Source organism: Caenorhabditis elegans, chromosome V (genome assembly GCF_000002985.6).
Source record: "Caenorhabditis elegans chromosome V".
Classification (NCBI taxonomy): Eukaryota; Metazoa; Nematoda; class Chromadorea; order Rhabditida; family Rhabditidae; genus Caenorhabditis; species Caenorhabditis elegans.
The window spans coordinates 6,063,780-6,084,272 of record NC_003283.11 but is presented as its reverse complement, the minus strand read 5'-3'; the positions used below and the strand labels follow the sequence as shown (position 1 = coordinate 6,084,272).

Here is a 20,493-nt window from a genome sequence, read left to right as displayed (position 1 = left end):
TTTAAGCTCTTTCAGAATATATTAACAATATTTCAGTAGGTACAAGAAGCTTCACGTAGTTACAGAAATAGTACATTTTCAGCCCTACCTTTTAGTGCGTATTTTATTATTTAATGAAAACTACCATCAATAGGCAAAAATAGGTGGATTTTTCAAACTTTGAAAATTCATAAATCTCTTCAAAGTAATTTTATTTGAAATGTCTTTCAGAAACTTTGTAGTAAATTTTAAGCTCTTTTAGAATATATTAACAATATTTCAGTAGGTACAAGAAGCTTCACGTAGTTACAGAAATAGTACATTTTCAGCCCCACCTTTTAGTGCGTATTTTATTATTCAAAAAAACTACCATTTATAAGCAAAATAGGTGGATTTTCCAAACTTTGAAAATTCATAAATCTCTTCAAAGTAATTTTTTTTGAAATGTCTTTCAGAAACTTTGTAGTAAATTTTAAGCTCTTTTAGAATATATTAACAATATTTCAGTAGGTACAAGAAGCTTCACGTAGTTACAGAAATAGTACATTTTCAGCCCTACCTTTTAGTGCGTATTTTATTAGTTAATGAAAACTACCATTAATAGGCAAAAATAGATGGATTTTCCAAACTTTGAAAATTCATAAATCTCTTCAAAGTAATTTTTTTTGAAATGTCTTTCAGAAACTTTGTAGTAAATTTTAAGCTCTTTCAGAATATATTAACAATATTTCAGTAGGTACAAGAAGCTTCACGTAGTTACAGAAATAGTACATTTTCAGCCCTACCTTTTAGTGCGTATTTTATTATTCAAAAAAACTACCATCAATAGGCAAAAATAGGTGGATTTTTCAAACTTTGAAAATTCATAAATCTCTTCAAAGTAATTTTATTTGAAATGTCTTTCAGAAACTTTGTAGTAAATTTTAAGCTCTTTTAGAATATATTAACAATATTTCAGTAGGTACAAGAAGCTTCACGTAGTTACAGAAATAGTACATTTTCAGCCCTACCTTTTAGTGCGTATTTTATTATTCAAAAAAACTACCATTTATAAGCAAAATAGGTGGATTTTCCAAACTTTGAAAATTCATAAATCTCTTCAAAGTAATTTTTTTTGAAATGTCTTTCAGAAACTTTGTAGTAAATTTTAAGCTCTTTCAGAATATATTAACAATATTTCAGTAGGTACAAGAAGCTTCACTTAGTTACAGAAATAGTACATTTTCAGCCCCACCTTTTAGTGCGTATTTTATTATTTAATGAAAACTACCATCAATAGGCAAAAATAGGTGGATTTTTCAAACTTTGAAAATTCATAAATCTCTTCAAAGTAATTTTTTTTGAAATGTCTTTCAGAACCTTTGTAGTAAATTTTAAGCTCTTTCAGAATATATTAACAATATTCCAGTAGGTACAAGAAGCTTCACGTAGTTACAAAAATAGTACAATTTCAGGCCCTACCTTTTAGTGCGTATTTTATTAGTTAATGAAAACTACCATTTATAAGCAAAATAGGTGGATTTTTCAAACTTTGAAAATTCATAAATCTCTTCAAAGTAATTTTTTTTGAAATGTCTTTCAGAAACTTTGTAGTAAATTTTAAGCTCTTTCAGAATATATTAACAATATTTCAGTAGGTACAAGAAGCTTCACGTAGTTACAGAAATAGTACATTTTCAGCCCTACCTTTTAGTGCGTATTTTATTATTTAATGAAAACTACCATCAATAGGCAAAAATAGGTGGATTTTTCAAACTTTGAAAATTCATAAATCTCTTCAAAGTAATTTTATTTGAAATGTCTTTCAGAAACTTTGTAGTAAATTTTAAGCTCTTTCAGAATATATTAACAATATTTCAGTAGGTACAAGAAGCTTCACGTAGTTACAGAAATAGTACATTTTCAGCCCTACCTTTTAGTGCGTATTTTATTATTTAATGAAAACTACCATCAATAGGCAAAAATAGGTGGATTTTTCAAACTTTGAAAATTCATAAATCTCTTCAAAGTAATTTTTTTTGAAATGTCTTTCAGAAACTTTGTAGTAAATTTTAAGCTCTTTCAGAATATATTAACAATATTTCAGTAGGTACAAGAAGCTTCACGTAGTTACAGAAATAGTACATTTTCAGCCCTACCTTTTAGTGCGTATTTTATTATTTAATGAAAACTACCATCAATAGGCAAAAATAGGTGGATTTTCCAAACTTTGAAAATTCATAAATCTCTTCAAAGTAATTTTTTTTGAAATGTCTTTCAGAAACTTTGTAGTAAATTTTAAGCTCTTTCAGAATATATTAACAATATTCCAGTAGGTACAAGAAGCTTCACGTAGTTACAAAAATAGTACATTTTCAGCCCTACCTTTTAGTGCGTATTTTATTAGTTAATGAAAACTACCATTTATAAGCAAAATAGGTGGATTTTCCAAACTTTGAAAATTCATAAATCTCTTCAAAGTAATTTTTTTTCACTTTTCTTCAGCACTACCTTTTAGTGCGTATTTTATTATTTAATGAAAACTACCATTAATAGGCAAACATAGATGGATTTTCCAAACTTTGAAAATTCATAAATCTCTTCAAAGTAATTTTTTTTGAAATGTCTTTCAGAAACTTTGTAGTAAATTTTAAGCTCTTTTAGAATATATTAACAATATTTCAGTAGGTACAAGAAGCTTCACGTAGTTACAGAAATAGTACATTTTCAGCCCTACCTTTTAGTGCGTATTTTATTAGTTAATGAAAACTACCATTAATAGGCAAAAATAGGTGGATTTTTCAAATTTTGAAAATTCATAAATCTCTTCAAAGTAATTTTTTTTGAAATGTCTTTCAGAAACTTTGTAGTAAATTTTAAGCTCATTTAGAATTTACCAACAATATTTCAGTAGGTACAAGAAGCTTCACGTAGTTACTGAAATAGTACATTTTCAGCCCTACCTTTTAGTGCGTATTTTATTAGTTAATGAAAACTACCATTTATAAGCAAAATAGGTGGATTTTCCAAACTTTGAAAATTCATAAATCTCTTCAAAGTAATTTTTTTTGAAATGTCTTTCAGAAACTTTGTAGTAAATTTTAAGCTCTTTCAGAATATATTAACAATATTTCAGTAGGTACAAGAAGCTTCACTTAGTTACAGAAATAGTACATTTTCAGCCCCACCTTTTAGTGCGTATTTTATTAGTTAATGAAAACTACCATTAATAGGCAAAAATAGGTGGATTTTTCAAACTTTGAAAATTCATAAATCTCTTCAAAGTAATTTTTTTTGAAATGTCTTTCAGAAACTTTGTAGTAAATTTTAAGCTTTTTCAGAATATATTAACAATATTTCAGTAGGTACAAGAAGCTTCACGTAGTTACAGAAATAGTACAGTTTCAGCCCTACCTTTTAGGGCGTATTTTATTATTTAATGAAAACTACCATCAATAGGCAAAAATAGGTGGATTTTTCAAATTTTGAAAATTCATAAATCTCTTCAAAGTAATTTTATGTGAAATGTCTTTCAGAAACTTTGTAGTAAATTTTAAGCTCTTTTAGAATATATTAACAATATTTCAGTAGGTACAAGAAGCTTCACGTAGTTACAGAAATAGTACATTTTCAGCCCTACCTTTTAGTGCGTATTTTATTATTCAAAAAAACTACCATTTATAAGCAAAATAGGTGGATTTTCCAAACTTTGAAAATTCATAAATCTCTTCAAAGTAATTTTATTTGAAATGTCTTTCAGAAACTTTGTAGTAAATTTTAAGCTCTTTCAGAATATATTAACAATATTTCAGTAGGTACAAGAAGCTTCACTTAGTTACAGAAATAGTAGATTTTCAGCCCCACCTTTTAGTGCGTATTTAATTAGTTAATGAAAACTACCATTAATAGGCAAAAATAGATGGATTTTCCAAACTTTGAAAATTCATAAATCTCTTCAAAGTAATTTTTTTTGAAATGTCTTTCAGAAACTTTGTAGTAAATTTTAAGCTCTTTCAGAATATATTAACAATATTTCAGTAGGTACAAGAAGCTTCACTTAGTTACAGAAATAGTAGATTTTCAGCCCCACCTTTTAGTGCGTATTTTATTAGTTAATGAAAACTACCATTAATAGGCAAAAATAGGTGGATTTTTCAAATTTTGAAAATTCATAAATCTCTTCAAAGTAATTTTTTTTGAAATGTCTTTCAGAAACTTTGTAGTAAATTTTAAGCTCATTTAGAATTTACCAACAATATTTCAGTAGGTACAAGAAGCTTTACGTAGTTACTGAAATAGTACATTTTCAGCCCCACCTTTTAGTGCGTATTTTATTAGTTAATGAAAACTACCATTAATAGGCAAAAATAGATGGATTTTCCAAACTTTGAAAATTCATAAATCTCTTCAAAGTAATTTTTTTTGAAATGTCTTTCAGAAACTTTGTAGTAAATTTTAAGCTCTTTCAGAATATATTAACAATATTTCAGTAGGTACACGAAGCTTCACGTAGTTACAGAAATAGTACATTTTCAGCCCTACCTTTTAGTGCGTATTTTATTAGTTAATGAAAACTACCATTAATAGGCAAAAATAGGTGGATTTTTCAAATTTTGAAAATTCATAAATCTCTTCAAAGTAATTTTTTTTGAAATGTCTTTCAGAAACTTTGTAGTAAATTTTAAGCTCTTTCAGAATATATTAACAATATTCCAGTAGGTACAAGAAGCTTCACGTAGTTACAAAAATAGTACATTTTCAGCCCTACCTTTTAGTGCGTATTTTATTAGTTAATGAAAACTACCATTAATAGGCAAAAATAGGTGGATTTTTCAAATTTTGAAAATTCATAAATCTCTTCAAAGTAATTTTTTTTGAAATGTCTTTCAGAAACTTTGTAGTAAATTTTAAGCTCATTTAGAATTTACCAACAATATTCCAGTAGGTACAAGAAGCTTCACGTAGTTACTGAAATAGTACATTTTCAGCCCTACCTTTTAGTGCGTATTTTATTAGTTAATGAAAACTACCATTAATAGGCAAAAATAGATGGATTTTCCAAACTTTGAAAATTCATAAATCTCTTCAAAGTAATTTTTTTTGAAATGTCTTTCAGAAACTTTGTAGTAAATTTTAAGCTCTTTCAGAATATATTAACAATATTTCAGTAGGTACAAGAAGCTTCACGTAGTTACAGAAATAGTACATTTTCAGCCCCACCTTTTAGTGCGTATTTTATTATTCAAAAAAACTACCATTTATAAGCAAAATAGGTGGATTTTCCAAACTTTGAAAATTCATAAATCTCTTCAAAGTACTTTTTTTTGAAATGTCTTTCAGAAACTTTGTAGTAAATTTTAAGCTCTTTTAGAATATATTAACAATATTTCAGTAGGTACAAGAAGCTTCACGTAGTTACAGAAATAGTACATTTTCAGCCCTACCTTTTAGTGCGTATTTTATTAGTTAATGGAAAACTACCATTAATAGGCAAAAATAGATGGATTTTGTAAACTTTGAAAATTCATAAATCTCTTCAAAGTAATTTTATTTGAAATGTCTTTCAGAAACTTTGTAGTAAATTTTAAGCTCTTTCAGAATATATTAACGATATTTCAGTAGGTACAAGAAGCTTCACGTAGTTACAGAAATAGTACATTTTCAGCCCCACCTTTTAGTGCGTATTTTATTAGTTAATGAAAACTACCATTAATAGGCAAAAATAGATGGATTTTCCAAACTTTGAAAATTCATAAATCTCTTCAAAGTAATTTTTTTTGAAATGTCTTTCAGAAACTTTGTAGTAAATTTTAAGCTCTTTCAGAATATATTAACAATATTCCAGTAGGTACAAGAAGCTTCACGTAGTTACAGAAATAGTACATTTTCAGCCCTACCTTTTAGTGCGTATTTTATTATTTAATGAAAACTACCATTAATAGGGCAAAAATAGGTGGATTTTTCACACTTTGAAAATTCATAAATCTCTTCAAAGTAATTTTTTTTGAAATGTCTTTCAGAAACTTTGTAGTAAATTTTAAGCTCATTTAGAATTTACCAACAATATTTCAGTAGGTACAAGAAGCTTCACGTAGTTACTGAAATAGTACATTTTCAGCCCTACCTTTTAGTGCGTATTTTATTAGTTAATGAAAACTACCATTTATAAGCAAAATAGGTGGATTTTCCAAACTTTGAAAATTCATAAATCTCTTCAAAGTAATTTTTTTTGAAATGTCTTTCAGAAACTTTGTAGTAAATTTTAAGCTCTTTCAGAATATATTAACAATATTTCAGTAGGTACAAGAAGCTTCACTTAGTTACAGAAATAGTACATTTTCAGCCCCACCTTTTAGTGCGTATTTTATTAGTTAATGAAAACTACCATTAATAGGCAAAAATAGGTGGATTTTTTAAACTTTGAAAATTCATAAATCTCTTCAAAGTAATTTTATTTGAAATGTCTTTCAGAAACTTTGTAGTAAATTTTAAGTTCTTTCAGAATATATTAACAATATTTCAGTAGGTACAAGAAGCTTCACGTAGTTACAGAAATAGTACATTTTCAGCCCTACCTTTTAGTGCGTATTTTATTATTTAATGAAAACTACCATCAATAGGCAAAAATAGGTGGATTTTCCAAACTTTGAAAATTCATAAATCTCTTCAAAGTAATTTTTTTGAAATGTCTTTCAGAAACTTTGTAGTAAATTTTAAGCTCTTTCAGAATATATTAACAATATTTCAGTAGGTACAAGAAGCTTCACGTAGTTACAAGAATAGTACATGTTCAGCCCTACCTTTTAGTGCGTATTTTATTATTTAATGAAAACTACCATCAATAGGCAAAAATAGGTGGATTTTTCAAACTTTGAAAATTCATAAATCTCTTCAAAGTAATTTTATCTGAAATGTCTTTCAGAAACTTTGTAGTAAATTTTAAGTTCTTTCAGAATATATTAACAATATTTCAGTAGGTACAAGAAGCTTCACGTAGTTACAGAAATAGTACATTTTCAGCCCCACCTTTTAGTGCGTATTTTATTAGTTAATGAAAACTACCATTAATAGGCAAAAATAGATGGATTTTCCAAACTTTGAAAATTCATAAATCTCTTCAAAGTAATTTTTTTTGAAATGTCTTTCAGACACGCACGACTGGATTCTCGACTCGATCGCGGGCTGTGAAGCGCTACGCCAGTAGGGTGAGGAAGCTCACCGTAGATGCACAACTGGCACATCACCAGCCGCACCCGGCAGGGCGGATGTGAGGAATTGAGGGCGGCTACCAACAACTAGGCAGGAATCGGCGGAGTCCACGAACTCGGAAACGTGCTCGATCTCCTCAAAGTAATTTTTTTTGAAATGTCTTTCAGAAACTTTGTAGTAAATTTTAAGCTCTTTCAGAATATATTAACAATATTTCAGTAGGTACAAGAAGCTTCACTTAGTTACAGAAATAGTACATTTTCAGCCCCACCTTTTAGTGCGTATTTTATTAGTTAATGAAAACTACCATTAATAGGCAAAAATAGGTGGATTTTTTAAACTTTGAAAATTCATAAATCTCTCTCAAAGTAATTTTATTTGAAATGTCTTTCAGAAACTCTGTAGCTAACTTCTAAGCTCTTCTCAGACTATATTAACAATATTTCCGTAGGTACAAGAAGCTCTCACGTAGTTACAGAAATAGTACACTTTTCAGCCCCACCTTTTAGTGCGTATTTTATTAGTTAATGAAAACTACCATTAATAGGCAAAAATAGGTGGATTTTTCAAACTTTGAAAATTCATAAATCTCTTCAAAGTAATTTTTTTTGAAATGTCTTTCAGAAACTTTGTAGTAAATTTTAAGCTTTTTCAGAATATATTAACAATATTTCAGTAGGTACAAGAAGCTTCACGTAGTTACAGAAATAGTACATTTTCAGCCCTACCTTTTAGTGCGTATTTTATTAGTTAATGAAAACTACCATTAATAGGCAAAAATAGGTGGATTTCTCAAACTTTGAAAATTCATAAATCTCTTCAAAGTAATTTTTTTTGAAATGACTTTAAGAAACTTTGTAGTAAATTTTAAGCTCTTTCAGAATATATTAACAATATTTCAGTAGGTACAAGAAGCTTCACGTAGTTACAGAAATAGTACATTTTCAGCCCTACCTTTTAGTGCGTATTTTATTATTTAATGAAAACTACCATCAATAGGCAAAAATAGGTGGATTTTTCAAATTTTGAAAATTCATAAATCTCTTCAAAGTAATTTTTTTTGAAATGTCTTTCAGAAACTTTGTAGTAAATTTTAAGCTCTTTCAGAATATATTAACAATATTCCAGTAGGTACAAGAAGCTTCACGTAGTTACAAAAATAGTACATTTTCAGCCCTACCTTTTAGTGCGTATTTTATTAGTTAATGAAAACTACCATTAATAGGCAAAAATAGGTGGATTTTTCAAACTTTGAAAATTCATAAATCTCTTCAAAGTAATTTTTTTTGAAATGACTTTAAGAAACTTTGTAGTAAATTTTAAGCTCTTTCAGAATATATTAACAATATTTCAGTAGGTACAAGAAGCTTCACGTAGTTACTGAAATAGTACATTTTCAGCCCTACCTTTTAGTGCGTATTTTATTATTTAATGAAAACTACCATCAATAGGCAAAAATAGGTGGATTTTTCAATTTTTGAAAATTCATAAATCTCTTCAAAGTAATTTTTTTTGAAATGTCTTTCAGAAACTTTGTAGTAAATTTTAAGCTCTTTCAGAATATATTAACAATATTTCAGTAGGTACAAGAAGCTTCACGTAGTTACAGAAATAGTACATTTTCAGCCCTACCTTTTAGTGCGTATTTTATTAGTTAATGAAAACTACCATTAATAGGCAAAAATAGGTGGATTTTTCAAACTTTGAAAATTCATAAATCTCTTCAAAGTAATTTTTTTTGAAATGACTTTAAGAAACTTTGTAGTAAATTTTAAGCTCTTTCAGAATATATTAACAATATTTCAGTAGGTACAAGAAGCTTCACGTAGTTACAGAAATAGTACATTTTCAGCCCTACCTTTTAGTGCGTATTTTATTATTTAATGAAAACTACCATCAATAGGCAAAAATAGGTGGATTTTTCAATTTTTGAAAATTCATAAATCTCTTCAAAGTAATTTTTTTTGAAATGTCTTTCAGAAACTTTGTAGTAAATTTTAAGCTCTTTCAGAATATATTAACAATATTTCAGTAGGTACAAGAAGCTTCACTTAGTTACAGAAATAGTACATTTTCAGCCCCACCTTTTAGGCGTATTTTATTAGTTAATGAAAACTACCATCAATAGGCAAAAATAGGTGGATTTTTTAAACTTTGAAAATTCATAAATCTCTTCAAAGTAATTTTATTTGAAATGTCTTTCAGAAACTTTGTAGTAAATTTTAAGCTCTTTCAGAATATATTAACAATATTTCAGTAGGTACAAGAAGCTTCACGTAGTTACAGAAATAGTACATTTTCAGCCCCACCTTTTAGTGCGTATTTTATTATTTAATGAAAACTACCATCAATAGGCAAAAATAGGTGAATTTTTCAAATTTTGAAAATTCATAAATCTCTTCAAAGTATTTTTTTTTTGAAATGTCTTTCAGAAACTTTGTAGTAAATTTTAAGCTCTTTCAGAATATATTAACAATATTTCAGTAGGTACAAGAAGCTTCACTTAGTTACAGAAATAGTAGATTTTCAGCCCCACCTTTTAGTGCGTATTTTATTAGTTAATGAAAACTACCATTAATAGGCAAAAATAGATGGATTTTCCAAACTTTGAAAATTCATAAATCTCTTCAAAGTAATTTTTTTTGAGATGTCTTTCAGAAACTTTGTAGTAAATTTTAAGCTCTTTCAGAATATATTAACAATATTTCAGTAGGTACAAGAAGCTTCACTTAGTTACAGAAATAGTACATTTTCAGCCCTACCTTTTAGTGCGTATTTTATTATTTAATGAAAACTACCATCAATAGGCAAAAATAGGTGGATTTTTCAGATTTTGACCATTCATAAATCTCTTCAAAGTAATTTTTTTTGAAATGTCTTTCAGAAACTTTGTAGTAAATTTTAAGCTTTTTCAGAATATATTAACAATATTTCAGTAGGTACAAGAAGCTTCACGTAGTTACAGAAATAGTACATTTTCAGCCCTACCTTTTAGTGCGTATTTTATTAGTTAATGAAAACTACCATTAATAGGCAAAAATAGATGGATTTTCCAAACTTTGAAAATTCATAAATCTCTTCAAAGTAATTTTTTTTGAAATGTCTTTCAGAAACTTTGTAGTAAATTTTAAGCTCTGTCAGAATATATTAACAATATTTCAGTAGGTACAAGAAGCTTCACGTAGTTACAGAAATAGTACATTTTCAGCCCTACCTTTTAGTGCGTATTTTATTAGTTAATGAAAACTACCACTAATAGGCAAAAATAGGTGGATTTTTTAAACTTTGAAAATTCATAAATCTCTTCAAAGTAATTTTATTTGAAATGTCTTTCAGAAACTTTGTAGTAATTTTTAAGCTCTTTCAGAATATATTAACAATATTTCAGTAGGTACAAGAAGCTTCACGTAGTTACAGAAATAGTACATTTTCAGCCCTACCTTTTAGTGCGTATTTTATTAGTTAATGAAAACTACCATTAATAGGAAAAATAGATGGATTTTTCAAACTTTGAAAATTCATAAATCTCTTCAAAGTAATTTTTTTTGAAATGTCTTTCAGAAACTTTGTAGTAAATTTTAAGCTCTTTCAGAATATATTAACAATATTTCAGTAGGTACACGAAGCTTCACGTAGTTACAGAAATAGTACATTTTCAGCCCTACCTTTTAGTGCGTATTTTATTATTTAATGAAAACTACCATCAATAGGCAAAAATAGGTGGATTTTTCAAACTTTGAAAATTCATAAATCTCTTCAAAGTAATTTTTTTTGAAATGTCTTTCAGAAACTTTGTAGTAAATTTTAAGCTCTTTCAGAATATATTAACAACCAGCCGCTGACCGCGCCTACGGCGCGGGCAACGACTGGCACCATTAAAAGTATTTGACACACATACCTTCAATCACTCAAAAAATTTCTCATCATGAAAAAAAAAAAACTTGAAACGCGGTTTACTGGCACTGTTACATGTATGTATTTTTCTACGACATGCATTTTTCAAAAATTCACAGACAGTATGAAAACTTTCTGTTACTTTTTGACCAACAGTAACCTTACAATACCATTACAGTACCTTGACATTATCCTCCACCGACTCCTAACCCAATACCTCTTCAAAGGCCGAAATGCCGATTTTTCCAAAACTACAGTAACCCTACCGTATACCGACAGTACCCCTATAGTACCACTACAGTACCTTGACTTGATCCCCCATCAACTCCCAAATAACTACCTCTTCTAAAGCTCTAAGCTCAATTTTTCGGAACATTCCAAACATTTTCCAATTTTTCTAGAAAGTTCTGGAACATTCCAGAATTTTCTCGATTTTTCTAGAAAGTTCTGGAACATTCCAGAATTTTCTCGATTTTTCTAGAAAGTTCTGGAACATTCCAGAATTTTCTCGATTTTTCTAGAAAGTTCTGGAACATTCCAGAATTTTCCCGATTTTTCTAGAAAGTTCTGGAACATTCCAGAATTTTCCCGATTTTTCTAGAAAGTTCTGGAACATTCCAGAATTTTCCCAATTTTTCTAGAAAGTTCTGGAACATTCCAGAATTTTCCCGATTTTTCTAGAAAGTTCTGGAACATTCCAGAATTTTCTCAATTTTTCTAGAAAGTTCTGGAACATTCCAGAATTTTCCCGATTTTTCTAGAAAGTTCTGGAACATTCCAGACTTTTCCCAATTTTTCTAGAAAGTTCTGGAACATTCCAGAATTTTCCCGATTTTTCTAGAAAGTTCTGGAACATTCCAGAATTTTCCCGATTTTTCTAGAAAGTTCTGGAACATTCCAGACTTTTCCCAATTTTTCTAGAAAGTTCTGGAAATATTTTTCACAGAAAATTTAAATTTCCCGCCAAAATATTTTTCTCAGAAAATTTGAATTTCCCGCCAAAATATTTTTCACAGAAAATTTAAATTTCCCGCCAAAATATTTTTCACAGAAAATTTAAATTTCCCGCCAAAATATTTTTCTCAGAAAATTTGAATTTCCCGCCAAAATATTTTTCACAGAAAATTAAAATTTCCCGCCAAAATATTTTTCACAGAAAATTTAAATTTCCCGCCAAAATATTTTTCACAGAAAATTTAAATTTCCCGCCAAAATTTTGGGTCTTACCACGACGGGTCTCACCACGATGGGTCTCACCACGACGGGTCTCACCACGATGGGTCTCACCACGATGGGTCTCGCCACGATGGGTTTTACCACGATGGGTCTCACCACGACGGGTCTCACCACGATGGGTCTCACCACGATGGGTCTCGCCACGACGGGTCTCACCACGATGGGTCTCACCACGACGGGTCTCACCACGAAGGGTCTCGCCACGATGGGTCTCACCACGATGGGTCTCGCCACGACGGGTCTCACCACGATGGGTCTCACCACGATGGGTCTCGCCACGATGGGTCTCACCACGATGGGTCTCGCCACGATGGGTCTCACCGCGAAGGATGACAGACCCCGCCCACAATTCTCAGTGACTTTGGGTGTGACGTCACAGACTACAAAGACTACATAGACTACAAACTATGGAACAAACGGAATTATTTTTTTATATATAAGTAATGATATTTCAGTAGGTACAAGAAGCTTCACGTAGTTACAGAAATAGTACATTTTCAGCCCCACCTTTTAGTGCGTATTTTATTATTTAATGAAAACTACCATCAATAGGCAAAAATAGGTGAATTTTTCAAATTTTGAAAATTCATAAATCTCTTCAAAGTAATTTTTTTTGAAATGTCTTTCAGAAACTTTGTAGTAAATTTTAAGCTCTTTCAGAATATATTAACAATATTTCAGTAGGTACAAGAAGCTTCACTTAGTTACAGAAATAGTACATTTTCAGCCCCACCTTTTAGTGCGTATTTTATTATTTAATGAAAACTACCATCAATAGGCAAAAATAGGTGAATTTTTCAAATTTTGAAAATTCATAAATCTCTTCAAAGTAATTTTTTTTGAAATGTCTTTCAGAAACTTTGTAGTAAATTTTAAGCTCATTTAGAATTTACCAACAATATTTCAGTAGGTACAAGAAGCTTTACGTAGTTACTGAAATAGTACATTTTCAGCCCCACCTTTTAGTGCGTATTTTATTAGTTAATGAAAACTACCATCAATAGTCAAAAATAGGTGGATTTTTCAAACTTTGAAAATTCATAAATCTCTTCAAAGTAATTTTTTTTGAAATGTCTTTCAGAAACTTTGTAGTAAATTTTAAGCTCTTTCAGAATATATTAACAATATTTCAGTAGGTACAAGAAGCTTCACGTAGTTACAGAAATAGTACATTTTCAGCCCCACCTTTTAGTGGGTATTTTATTATTCAAAAAAACTACCATTTATTAGCAAAATAGGTGGATTTTCCAAACTTTGAAAATTCATAAATCTCTTCAAAGTAATTTTTTTTTGAAATGTCTTTCAGAAACTTTGTAGTAAATTTTAAGCTCATTCAGAATTTACCAACAATATTTCAGTAGGTACAAGAAGCTTTACGTAGTTACTGAAATAGTACATTTTCAGCCCTACCTTTTAGTGCGTATTTTATTAGTTAATGAAAACTACCATTAATAGGCAAAAATAGATGGATTTTCCAAACTTTGAAAATTCATAAATCTCTTCAAAGTAGTTTTTTTTGAAATGTCTTTCAAAAACTTTGTAGTAAATTTTAAGCTCTTTCAGAATATATTAACAATATTCCAGTAGGTACAAGAAGCTTTACGTAGTTACAGAAATAGTACATTTCAGCCCCACCTTTTAGTGCGTATTTTATTATTTAATGAAAACTACCATCAATAGGCAAAAATAGGTGAATTTTTCAAATTTTGAAAATTCATAAATCTCTTCAAAGTATTTTTTTTTTGAAATGTCTTTCAGAAACTTTGTAGTAAATTTTAAGCTCTTTCAGAATATATTAACAATATTTCAGTAGGTACAAGAAGCTTCACGTAGTTACAGAAATAGTACATTTTCAGCCCTACCTTTTAGTGCGCATTTTTTTATTTTTGCATATTTGGTGGCAGACAATGAATTCTAGTATCTTGTAAGTTTTAAATACTAGTTCATGCTCTTAAACGTAAAAATTTTAGACACGAGCACATTCTCTACGAGAAAATCTGCGATACTCCAGTTTACGAAGCATATCAAAAGTTTTGCAAAGTTTTTGAATGTGAAACAATGGACTATCGAGAATATGATTACTTATATTATCATTTGAATAATGATAACGTACAATCTGGAATCAAGTAAGTGACTCCAGACACTGCCGAAAATCTAGTTACCATGAAATGTTCAAAAATAGCGCACCAAAGCAGTTCGTTCAAGTATTTTGATTATAGTCTCTGTCAGTCATGCACTGATGTTTTGCTTCTGGCCAATCAAGGTGTTAGGCCTAACTTGTTGCGATTTACAAGCGTAAATGTGAGAATCCTTAAAGTCCCTTCTTTTAAAATCTATTATAATTAAACTTTTAAGACGGTAAAGTGCCCATTTATGAAGCTTGTATACTTACGGAGGAGAAATTTCCAAATTTTCCAAGAAATATACATTCTTTTTGATTATTTAATGGGCAAGATTATCGCAAGTTTGCGAGTTAATTTTTTTTAATGAGAAATGTAGCCCATAATGAATCAGCACATAATGAATCGTTATTAGAGAACTCTTGAAAAGATCACAGAAAAGTACAATTGCATTCGATATTAAAATATATAAAATTACATCTAGATATTTCAGGTTCGACCAGAAAACCCGCCAACTGTCTGATGTTCCCATAGATCTTGTGAAGAAAATCATTGGAAATCTGGATTATGAAAAAATGTGAGTAAACTTAACTGTGGTTTTCTCCCTTTCTACAAGTTTTCTCGTGTTTCCTTTGTTATATAGGTTAGTCTAGGAGCCGGGGGTGTAAACGATTGAAGCTCGAAGCGCTTAAAAGCTTGAAACTTTTCTGTTTGATGATTTGAAAAGGCTTAAAGGTTTCTGCTCCAACTCAAATCCAACTCAATATTTTTTAGAAAAAAAAACAAACATTTTCGTTCATTTCTTGAACTTTGAAGGGTGCTTGAAAACTTGACCATGTTCTTGATTTACATCCCTGCCAGGTACCCAAACTTTGAGTTTCAGTAATTTCTGGTCATTCACTTCTCTTTAAAATTAAATGTCCTAAACTTATTGAAGTTTACATTTTAGGACGATTCTGCGAAATACTTCAACTGGTATCCGAGACCTTGTGGACAATTTTGATTTGAAGACGGGTTCCATTGCCCTGGATATTTTTGACACCGGTACCATTGCACAGAGCGAAGTATTCTATATTGATTACTCGGATGAAAATGGTATCGTCTACCAATTCCCAACATCTGCGAAAAATAGAAAGTCAAGGAAAGAGGAAGCGAGCCATTTGGAGGTTGCTATGAGAGAGGTCGAATTATTGTTCAACAATCCCAATAATCAGGTGGATTACATTCAATTAAAACTTGTACGTGATGAAGAGATCAGAAATTCAAATTGGAATTTGCTCGAAACCTCTTTCAAGAAGATGAAGAACAGTAGAATTTGCACAGTCTCGTTTGCTGGATTTTTGAACAAGGAAATTGCTACGATGATGCAATCATTCACACCTGGAATACTGAGCGATCTATACGCCAATATCGTCGATTCGCAACTTTCGTATATTATGAAAACGGATCATTGGAAACAATTGAAGATTGTTAAAGTAAAAGCACCATATCATCTTTCTGTGCCGATCGATAATATCATTCATTTGACACATTTCGATATACCGGTAGAGAAACTTACAACCACTGGTGCTATGAAAATACACGATGTAAGTGAACAAAGAGTTGACATATTGGCTTAAACACTAGAATATAATATGTGTTCGAGTATAAGTGCAAGCGCGCTCCTATTACGTGGAGCCCAATTGATAATCTTAACTATAATTACAGGCTATTGTGAACTCTTCAACCTTGAGAATGGGCATGATCCGAGCAGCCATTCCAAACCCGAGTGAAATCGCCGGTATCTTTGGCCAAACTAGTGTACATTCTGGAGCTTCAGACGTTGGTAGTAATCTTGCCATTGATTTCGACGTTGGAATTGATATGGATTTTTTGGCGGAAGATAATGAAGAAGATGAAGATAACTCCGATGAATCAAACGACAATGCTATTTACAAAGCTAGTTTGCATACTAACGAGGACGAATTCATCGTAGTCGTCTGTCAAAAATACTTGAAGATCAAAAAGCTGCGAAATAAGATGCCAATAAGCTTTTATTGAAATAAGATTCCAAAAAGGAAAATGTGAACTTTTGTGATTATTTCATTGTCTCGTGCTCAAGAAATAAATCGTATTTCAATGAATCGCATTCCAAACTGACAATGTTCATTCACAGAGTTCTCAGAAGCATTTGACCGTATCTTTGTCAGCTGACTGAAAAATTAATCAAAATTTTAGAAAATTTGCTTTAAATTAATAAGAAGAACGCCGGTGCAGTATAGACATTTTGAGCCAATAAATAGTTATCACTACAACAATTCAATTTTTTAATTAAAAGAAAAAAGAACATCAATGAAAATTGATTCAGTTGAAATGCGAGTATTTCAGCACAAAATGTTCTATATTTTATGCCACACCAGGCGTTTTAAGAGCTTCCAAGTAGATTTTGAACTCTGATCTTTTGTTTTTATATTATGTATTTCAAAATGCGCCTTCCTTATCAGTATAACTGGAAAATCAACATCAACGAAGCATGATATTAAAATAAAATCATCTTTTCTCCGAATGAATTCTTGAAAATTTTAATCTTTGACTCCTAAGAGTTTTCGCCGAATAAAACATTCGAAGGATTGGAATTAAATTTTGTGCAACCCGCCATTTATAATTCAGTTTGATCGCTGTCATAAACTTCCATGTACTCTTAGAGGTATCTAAAAGATCATATTTATTTTTAAAATGGGATTCTTCCCTGAAATATCTATATTTTCACGTTCTTTTCAAGAATGGATGGACCTTATCTATGATAACAGAGAGATATGTAAAAAACCAGCACCAATCTGTTACAGTATGGGTTTGGCTATGGCACATTTAATTGCTCTTCCGATTTATATTATGGCATTTTACACATTATACGCTGAAAAATCTCAAAACTTCAAAATTTATAAGCGATACTTGGCAACTCATGTTATTAGCAACTTTTTGTTTGAATTTCATCTTTCTGTTGTAATGAAGCCAGTTCTCTACCTACCGTACCCAGTAATTCGATTTTCTGGTGCATTTTTTCTAACTTATATCAATGGTTTTATTTCATTTTGTATTATGTATCTTTTTATCGCCTCAACTGGATGGTCCATTCTTGAGCTTTTATATTTTCGATTCAAATTAATTTCAAGTAATACAGTAACTTCAATTTGGATTGCAAAAAGTTCAGTTTTCGTTAAAAATGTACGACGAATTCTGATAGTTTTCTCTTCTTGCACGTTTTGTTTCCTGTTGCTTGGTATTACAGGAATGTTTGATCAAACTGCTCATAAAGAGAAATTAGAGGTAATAAAATAAGTAAATAATTTCCATTTGAATTATCGATTCATATTAAAGTTGCTATTACGCACTTCTAATAGTAAGAATGAGACGATTCTCCATATCCTAATGGAAGGTCTCGCCATGCGCATAGTTAGGAAGCTACATGAGAATCTACATACAGTCTCTCGTTTTCTGCGTGGTGAGACCCAGGCGTATGATATAACAAAAACTCTCGTAACTCTATGTGTAGCTCTCTTCTTTGAATTTATACCAACAAAATAATAATTCAGCTAGGGGTAATTACAAAAATTAGAAATTTTACAGCTCAATTTCTTTTGTTGAAATCGGAAAAAAGTAAAATTCAAACAACTTTCTATCAAATGGGTATAAAGCTCTGAAAAATTAGGAATCTTTAGACGTCACTAAAATTTTTAGCACAAATACTGTGAAAAACCATGATGTCAGCAATTTTAACTCTTCTCTCATGCTTCAGATCATCAACGAATTTCCCGAATTAACCTGTACGTCGGCTGTAACACTTCCGAAATCTTCAACAGATATTAAACCTATTCACTTATTTAATGCCTCTGTTTTTGTGTCAATAATTGTTGGAAGTATTCTTTGTGCAACAATGGGATCGGTATCGTTATTGGCTCTTCGAGAAATGGTTAGAGAATGCAGTTCATCGTTGAGGACAATTTCGATGCACAGAGGATTTCTGATTAGTTTATTCTGTCAAATTGGAGTACATGGAGTTATGTTAGGATTCCCATTGTTTGTTTATATGACTTCAATAGTTTTTCATTTTGATGGAAATGGTAATAATTATTTTCTGATTCAAATCAAATGTTCAGACTACAGATGTTGGCTACGTGGCAATCGTGCTAGCTTCTCTTCATGGAGCAATGAGCACACTGGCGATGATTGTGTTCACCCGACCGTTGCTCAATTTCGCTAGATCAAAGCTTCACTCAATTTTCTTTCCACGAAATATGTCGATTCGTGACGTGTCTTTCCTCTCAAGCAGTCAATCGAGGCACCAGAGTAGTGCTGTAAATGGAGGCTAGAATTGGAAACAACATTTTTAATGAGCAGTTACTCTTGCAAAAAACAAATCGCTCCCCTCCATCATGTTCATAATTGGGTGTGCTTTGTTGGAAGGGAAATGCAAGTTTGTCGTTATTATGTTCAGAATTGTTCAGCGAAGAAAAAATAAACAGATTTTCATGTTTGTGTATGTTCAGCACCTACAAAGAAGCAATTTCCGGACATGTAGATCAAAATTGACCCAATAATATTTGCTCGCAGTGGTTCGAATGAATAGTTTACACTTTGAACATTCTCGCAGCAATTTTCATTATTATAATGATTTATTTTTTATAAATGCTATCTAGCCACCAACTTCTTGCCAAAGTGGCCCGAAATTTTCAAAACTCTTGAATTTGACAAAGATTAGGCAAAAGTTAGGCAATTCTTGGTGTGATCCAATGCCCTATCCAAGTTTTGAACACGAAAGAACTTTGGGTTTAAGTTTGACACTAGATATGAACTTTACACTTTGCTAAGCATCAATAAATTCAACACTAAAATATTACAAACTCATGAAACAATACTAAAAACTTATAGAGAATTTATAACTCCAACTTTTAAATGCTTCAAACGTTGTACATTTACGCCCTTATTTGAACACGAACTTGGAAGAATTACTAATAGAAAAATGCTATATTTCGTAGTTTTTTGAAATCTATTTAGCCTTGTTAAACAGCAATAAATCCAACAAAAAAATCAGAAGCTCAGAAAATATGTTTTATGTTTAAGATTAATTCGAAACACACATGTGCCAAATGTAATCAAATAGTTACAATCTCACTCAAGGAAGTCAGAATTGCTAAAACCGGTCTGTGATCAGAACGAAATACTTTAAACAAAAATCATAATCAAATTGTCAAAGTATTCTGTATTCATCATAAAAACCAATTTTTAACGTATACCAAAGAGTTCAGAAATTCATGAATTCGTGTTTAAAAAATTTAGATATTGTGAACAAGAAAAGTGGGGAGTTTCATGAGCATTAGCTCTAATAGAGGATAGGAAAAACGACCAAATAATCAGAAAAGTTGTAAACTTTGAAGAAATCACCGAGAAAAACAAAAATTAGAAATCAAATAGTATACTTCAAATTTATTCTATGCATTTTGGGTGCAATTTCAAGACTAGTAGGAAATACGGAAATCGATGAAACACACAACTTTTGTAGTTTCAGACAATGGTGATTTGAAAAATTATATTTCGGAAATTTCAGAATTACAGTTATGTGAAATTTTCTCGAAAAAGTTGATTTAATGTTTACTTCCTCAAAACTTCTAATATCGCTGAGAATTACCGCCAAAAATTAATTGGAAAATCCAATTATTAAAGTTAGAATTGCAAATGTTGCGATTGATAAACTTTTTGCGCCATTTTAGTATTTCCATCAAAGAAGATTTTTTAATCATTCAGAAAATTAACTCAAATAAAAAATTTAACTTTTCTAAAATGTAAGAATACCAGGTTAAATTTAAATTTCTTGAATTTCTAAATGGTCAAAAATCGGAGTTATAAGTCTTTTCGAATATAGCCTCCTTCACGTACGCAGTTTCAACTCCCAATCTTGAAAATCTAAAAATCTGGAAAAGCGAGAAGAAATTCATTATCGGAAAGAAAGCCTGACGAACGTATCTTTCTGCCTCTCTTCCAATACAATAACACGTCTCGTCGCACAACTTCTCCATCGCATAAAACGCGATCCTCTGTG

At 30.5% G+C, this 20,493-nt stretch overlaps 2 protein-coding genes and 1 non-coding gene across 3 annotated transcripts; all 3 read left to right on the top strand.

Annotated features, from left to right (window-relative positions):
- Window positions 1-14,204: 14,204 nt before the first annotated feature.
- fbxa-214 (DUF38 domain-containing protein) lies at window positions 14,205-16,457 on the top strand (the record flags this gene model as incomplete). Its single annotated transcript, NM_072171.5, has 5 exons — window positions 14,205-14,221; window positions 14,268-14,423; window positions 14,911-14,994; window positions 15,367-16,003; window positions 16,125-16,457. 5 exons carry the CDS (start codon window positions 14,205-14,207, stop codon window positions 16,455-16,457), a joined length of 1,227 nt encoding a protein of 408 aa, NP_504572.2.
- Window positions 16,458-17,132: 675 nt separating this feature from the next.
- On the top strand, window positions 17,133-18,766 carry srh-10 (Serpentine Receptor, class H; the record flags this gene model as incomplete). Its single annotated transcript, NM_072170.2, has 3 exons — window positions 17,133-17,723; window positions 18,193-18,517; window positions 18,561-18,766. The coding sequence occupies 3 exons, from the start codon at window positions 17,133-17,135 to the stop codon at window positions 18,764-18,766; spliced, it is 1,122 nt and encodes a 373-aa protein (NP_504571.2).
- Window positions 18,767-20,323: 1,557 nt separating this feature from the next.
- On the top strand, window positions 20,324-20,455 carry Y38A10A.9. Its single transcript, NR_068839.1, has one exon. It is a non-coding gene; the product is annotated as an Unclassified non-coding RNA Y38A10A.9 (non-coding RNA).
- The last annotated feature ends 38 nt before the right edge of the window (window positions 20,456-20,493 follow it).